The sequence below is a fragment of the Antennarius striatus genome, chromosome 5 (genome assembly GCF_040054535.1).
Source record: "Antennarius striatus isolate MH-2024 chromosome 5, ASM4005453v1, whole genome shotgun sequence".
Lineage (NCBI taxonomy): Eukaryota > Metazoa > Chordata > Actinopteri > Lophiiformes > Antennariidae > Antennarius > Antennarius striatus.
In genome coordinates this window covers 7,877,872-7,884,513 of record NC_090780.1, presented here as the reverse complement: position 1 = coordinate 7,884,513, position 6,642 = coordinate 7,877,872, and the positions used below count along the sequence as shown (strand labels likewise).

General features: G+C 40.6%; 1 protein-coding gene across 1 annotated transcript in view; it reads right to left on the bottom strand.

Moving 5' to 3' along the window:
* Positions 1 to 358: 358 nt before the first annotated feature.
* kif5ab (kinesin family member 5A, b) overlaps positions 359 to 6,642 on the bottom strand; it is a 72,716-nt gene continuing 66,432 nt past the window's right edge. The window contains exons 25-28 of the mRNA XM_068315740.1: positions 4,791 to 5,037; positions 4,381 to 4,445; positions 1,986 to 2,013; positions 359 to 1,606 (exon numbers count right to left, since the gene is read on the bottom strand). Coding sequence (XP_068171841.1) covers positions 1,507 to 1,606; positions 1,986 to 2,013; positions 4,381 to 4,445; positions 4,791 to 5,037 — 440 coding nt within the window. The 3' untranslated portion in view covers positions 359 to 1,506. The remainder of the gene's footprint in view (positions 1,607 to 1,985; positions 2,014 to 4,380; positions 4,446 to 4,790; positions 5,038 to 6,642) is intronic.

Here is a 6,642-nt window from a genome sequence, read left to right as displayed (position 1 = left end):
GAGCGAATGGGAGGCCAAGTGATCAGCTGCATGCAGATTCACAGAGTTTTCAGAAAGAAGACATCTGCCTGGAGAGAAAGAGACAGACAGACAGACAGACAGACAGACAGACAGACACACACACACACACACACACACACACACACACACACACACCCACACACACATACACACACACACACACACATACACACACACACACACACACACACACACACACACACACACACACACACACACACACACACACACAGAGAGAGAGAGAGAGAGAGAGAGAGAGAGAAACAGAGAGAAACATAGTAGTAACAGTCAGGTGCATTTGAGAGTAACATGGAAAGAGCATCTGATGAGACGGCAGCCAGTGAGTCATGATAAAACTGCCAGAAGGAACACGTCTCCTGTCATTTTATTTCTGGTGTCATCACTTACTCATGTTTGGGAACTGCACCACAAAGAGCACTCAGGGGCTAAATTTAGGTTTCATAGGATGTAAAATTGTACCAACCCTGCTGAAGTGTTACCACATCGCCAGTTCATGGAGCTTGAAAAATCCCATAAAGAAGTTGTTGGTCTGGGATATCAGCATGTTACATGTTTTACCGAAGAATAAAGTCATTACGGCTTGAATTAAATTACAGTGCTAGTTCTGTAAAAGAGGTCAACACACCCCCTGTGTGCCTGCGACAAGTGGTGCTGAATAATACAAGAAAAGGAACTAAAGGAACCCTGTGCTGAAGTAATGGGATGAAGCAACCAGTCAGAGACAATAATTTAATCAACCTTTCTCATGTGGGTCTTTCCCTGAGGAATGTTTTCATAGTGTATAATTTTAAATCCACTGCTGGGATTTAAAAGTATATCCAAAAACAGTTCCTTTCTGACAGCAGCTGTTTTTTTTCCGACTATTTTTGTGTCTCAGAGAGCAGTCAGCTAGCTACTGCAGGTATTTATAATGTGGGACTCTGCAGAAAAACAATATACTCCATTTATTTTGGTAACATTTGATTAAAATCTGAGCTGTCTAATTTCATATTCCAATAATCTAATGAAAATGTCACACTTAAGACGTGTGCATTAGCATGCAAAAGCTCTGCAAGACTCTTTAAATTTAGCTCCAATCTGCAGGGAAAAATCATGTGTCAGACTTGACATTCGCATCACTGACCTTGCATTTAGTCATTAATATTTAATGCAGCCATTTGAGGCAAAAGACTTCCAATATGTACACACATCATACTGAGTGCATTTATAATGATATTCAGTGCAATTTAGTCCCATCTTAAAAATGTATGAGGTGCAACATTAAGCAAATTAAAAAAACACTTCAATTGTCATAACATGTGGTTCTTTATGAATCCAAGTCCCTGGGCTCAGAGGAAGGGGATCAACAAGCAAAGACGTTGTGATTTGAACATATGAGGATTTTCCAGGAATAATTTGTGAAGCTGTGTCCAAACAAATGGAGGATCTGCTTGGTTTTTCTGTGGTCTCACCTCTTCAGGATCATTAGCTGGCTGGAGTCTCTGGCTGCAGGCTGTAGAGTTTGGCCGGGTCCCGATTGTCGCAGACATCCGTTTGGGACACAGAATTCACATTCAGACACATACTACCAGACACGCCACAATCAAAGGACCGTCACCGGAGTGATCCCAGCAACATCCACCGCAATGGCAGCAGTAATGGGAGCGGTGGCAGTCGCGGCAACAAGAGGCAGCGATGGGGAAACAGCAGTGACAGGAAGCAAATCAGTGACGTAACAGCAACGGCTCTATAAACACATGTGGGATCGCTGCATGCCATATGAATGTGATAGTGTCATGTTTCAGCATGCTCTGTCCATTAACTTATCATACTGGAGGTTCATTCTTGCTATTCCTGCTCTAGACTGTTTGTTGATTAGATTCTATTTAAAGTAAATATTCCAGGACACTCAGTAAGACAACTAAAGCAGCTGGAGCTCTGCAGTAATGATGCACCAGTCTTACCTGTTGTCATTGATATCTGTGGTGTTTCCTGTGGACAGAAAAAAGTGCATAAGGGGGCAGGCAGGTGTGCAGTGAAGGGACTGCAGTGTAGACAATTATGGAGGAAGTGGGTTTGTGAGAGGCACAGATTAAACAGAAACAGCCATAAGCAATTCATGACACACCTCTGGAACAATCTGCTGCATGACCTGCTGGTTCTTAGATAATAACTTCTTATACATAAATGATAGAAAATGATTTTTGTCAGTGGATTTTCAAACAACTCAAATGTGCAGTTTACAAATCAATGACCCACTCAGATAGAAGGCACATTGATTTGAAGGAAAGAGGATGTGGTCATTCGAGGATGGTTTTGTAAAGCTAGTAGACGATGGTGATGGGTAGAAAAAACCCCCAACCATTTGTAACATCCATTTCCACCTTCTCCAGAGGAGCTTTTACAGCAGTATCAGAGCATCTGTTGTTTTGCATGACTTATTTCATAGCAGACAAGCTGCCAAAGCTGTAGTTGTTTGACAGAGGTTTCTATTTGTATGCCTGCAACAATTTTGCTCAATAATAAAACAATCTGTGTTTCCTCTACAGACTTTTCTGATATTATTCTAAAGAGACACTTTTACTTGTAACAGCATCTGTTCCACCAACCTACTCAGCATAATGATTCAGCACCACTGGACCAGCACTTGGTCTCTTTACATACTTTTTGCACCAAGGTAGTGTTATAGATTACCCTGATTAACTTTAATAATTTCACACACCTCTCTCTGTAGCCACTGTATGAAACTATGATCACTCTGGGCCTGTGCTCTGCAATCCCCAATCTGTCAAAATGAATGTGTGACGCAGCATATTGACCTCATCACTTATCAGAAAGGTTCAGATGTTTCTCAACTGTCAGCAATTGAGAAGACTTTGTTATTGTCATGACAATGACAAAGCCCGTGAATGCATTCACGGGCAACAGTCTGTTTCAATTTCAAGAGTTGGCTATTATCAGGGGACCTCATGCTCAGCTGGATTATATGGCTGCTCAGTATATTCTCTTAAAATAAACTGTGACAGTTAATAACAGGAGCTGTCAATGTTACACATCTATAGAATACCACCACCAAATAAATAAAACAGCTTAGGTGCATGCCTTACCAAGGTGTTTAGCTCCAATTCTACACTTTTTCATAAGCTTGTATTGACACGCAGGACACAAAGTGACAATTACTTGTAAAGAGACCTTGCCTTTAGAATAAATTTTAAATATCCATTTTGGAGGAAAGTACAAAATATAATATTGAAAACAAAATCCCACTTATTGAAATTAATCAAAAATACTTTACTTTTACAGTGATAAAAACTGATAGCATTAGCTGATTATTTTGAGTGTTTTCACTCAATCATGAATTTAAATTTTTCCTGATGTTCACAGGGTTGAACCATTCATTGGTAACAAAAGCTAAAACCAGCCAGATGATATTCTACAAAGGTTCACTGTACAAAGAGTAACTGATATCTATTATTTAATAAAAGCCCAGCGTGGCAGATTGTTTTATCGGCTCAAACAGTATTTCTGACTTTTATGGATGTTCCTAGACAATCACAGTGGTAACCCTTGTCACCATGGGTCACTGGCTGAGGTGGCCACTCAGTCTGTGTAACGGGTTATCAGTCTGTCTGAGCAATGATGCTCCAGAGCTTATCTGTTTCCTCTAAACTTAGTTTACAGGTAACAGATTAGCACAGTGTACACGTCAGGAACACACACACACACACACACACACACACACACACACACACACACACACACACACACACACACACACACACACACACACACACACACACACACACACACACACACACACACACACACACACACACACACACACACACACACACACACACACACAGACACAAATGTCAAATGTTTATCTTATTTGTTGTGTGTTCATTGGTGTCTACCTCTGTAGCTTACCTCTGATAATAATGGAAATTTTCTACTGTGGGATTGAGAAATGTGTATCTTATCTCATCTCATCTCATCTCAACTCATTGTAAACAGGTGGACAATTTATGTAAATGAATTCTGTCTAACACTAAATCCACGCCCCTCACTTGCCAATGGTATTACAATCAGTCCTGCTGAATACAAACGCATTAAAAGAAGACTAAAAAGCAAGAAAAAAGGAAAACAGCAGGAAATTTAATTTTCATCACAATTACAGTCAACTGTTTTCATAAACACACCCTTTTAAGAGCACATAAAATAACATTCAACTACATTATAATAGCTGGAATCAGAGTGCCATCATAAAAATCCATCATAAAATGAAGTGAATTCACCCCTACTGATGATCATAATATTCATATTTACTTTCAGAGGCTTCATTTGAACAGGGCTCACCGTTTTCTGAGTCAAGCATCTCTGAAGCGTTCTTATCTGATTGACTCAGCGGTTCAGCTGGAAGCCTGCAAACACCAGAAAGAGACATTGATATACTGTATACGCAACTGTCAGATTTGGGCTTTATAAATATTGACATTGGCCTTTAGACTACTGCAGTCTGTGACTCACGTAGGATGAAACATTACTAACATGGAAAATATTACTTAACCGAAAAGCCTGGTCAGCCACAAAATAATTCATCACTGTCAAAAAGATATGGTTGTGTTGTGCATACAAGTCTGCAAACTAACGTTTAAACTAGTTTAGTAGTTTTAGCTTTTAAAGAGAAACACATGATTATTCAGAACACAGATACCATGATCAGCTGCAGTTGATTCTTACTCTACCAAATTCTTCTGTTTACTCACATTTTGCCCTGAATGTCACTGTGTGACTGGGTTTGTTGTGGGTCCTTTTCTTTTGCGGGGCTGCTCTGGTTGGAGCAGGTCTCGGGTAGCCTGGGCTCTCTCTCTGTTGCTGCAGAGGCAGCCGCTTCCTGGTTGTTGCTGTTGTGGAAAGCAGCTTTGACGAAAGGGATGTGATCACTGTAGCCTTGGATGAAGAAGGGGTTGGCTGGAGAGCATGCTGGGTAGTGACCTGCACGAACGGGCTTGGCTGTTAATGAGAAATCCCATTTTAATGATTGATCCATTATTCTATAAGAGACATCAATTTGACAGCAGCACAAAAGAATGGATTTCTAAGGTGACTTCAATTCTAAGAAGACATCCAACTGATATTAAAGAGATTTCTTTTTGGCCATTACAGCATCTTCATCACTTGTCATCCACCCTCATTAAAGAAAAATAAAAAGCGACCAAAACAAAACTCGAAATACACAGATTCTAGTTTCATGACATTTTATGAGATTAAATTATCTTGCGTAAAAAAGCAGCATCAGCACTCCATCATAAGCACAGCAGATATTCATGTCAGCTAGTGCTCTTGGAACAACATGTTAGCATTCGTGCTAAACTCTCCTCATTAAGGTTTTGAATGTGTAACACACATAGTCGGAGGTGGTAGTACTTCAGCCCACTCGGTCTTGGCTTGGGGTGGGAGTAGTTGGGGGTGGCGGGTTCAAAACCAGTGTGGACTAGAAGGTATGGAGTGTGAACTGGTAGTTGGAGAAGGGCCAGTTCACCTCTTGAAGGCTGCCGAGGTGCCCTTGAGCAAGTCAGCGACCCCTGCAAGTTTCTCCTTGGGCACTATGTAGCTACCGGCTGCTACACTATCATCCTCTACAAAATTGCATGCCTACGGGCCCAGCTGTGTGTGTGTGTGTGTGTGTGTGTGTGTTTGTGTGTGTGTATGTGTGTGTGTGTGCATGTGTGTGTGTGTGTGTGTGTGTGTGTGTGTGTGTGTGTGTGTATGTGTGCGTGCGTGCGTGCATGCGTTTTATAGTTCAGTATTTAAAAAAAAACAATTATCAAAATAGTACAAAGAGAATTGATCAGGTCAGTTTGTTGCTGACCTGCAGGAAACTGAACAGCATTTGAACACGTCTGCAATTATCACTTTAGGTCAAAGTGGAGTGGACGTCAGAGCAGTCTCTCATTTGGGGAGTTCTGGAGGAACACACGAATGAACAAACACTGGATTCTGCCAACATAACTTTTAGGGTTGTCTTCTCTTTGACTTGTCAATCTGTCAGTGTAGTAAGTAAGAGTAAGTAAGCTGACGACCCCCATGAACTCACTAAGGTGTTATTTAAATTGGAGGCCCAATTTAAATAACACTCTGCTTGTGCAGAGCAGAGAAGAAAAGAGAAGAAATCAAAGGCTGGACTTGATCATTACATAGAAATGCAAACCCTGTGAGTCTCTTATACTTTGACATACATTTCACTGTCATCAGGTGCAAGACGTGGTTTGAAATTCCATATTTTTCAGAGCATCTATTTGACTTTTTATAGGGGTGACAACAGCAAATCATTCCAAAAACTATATGAAAAACAATACATAGACAGAAGATTGGAGCAGAAATTCATTAAATTGTTTCATAGAGATGCAAAACTCATGTCCTCGATGTGGGAGTCAACCATCAGTCTGTATCACAGTCATGTGACCAAAATGAGTTTTTTATTGTTTCGATAATGTGGGCTGCAGCTATATTATGTATATAAGACATCTAATGGGTTTCTGTTGGGACCACAAAATGCAGAGAATAAGTAACACTCATGGGTGTTGTGTAAGAGCAGACATGTGACTGAATATGGAA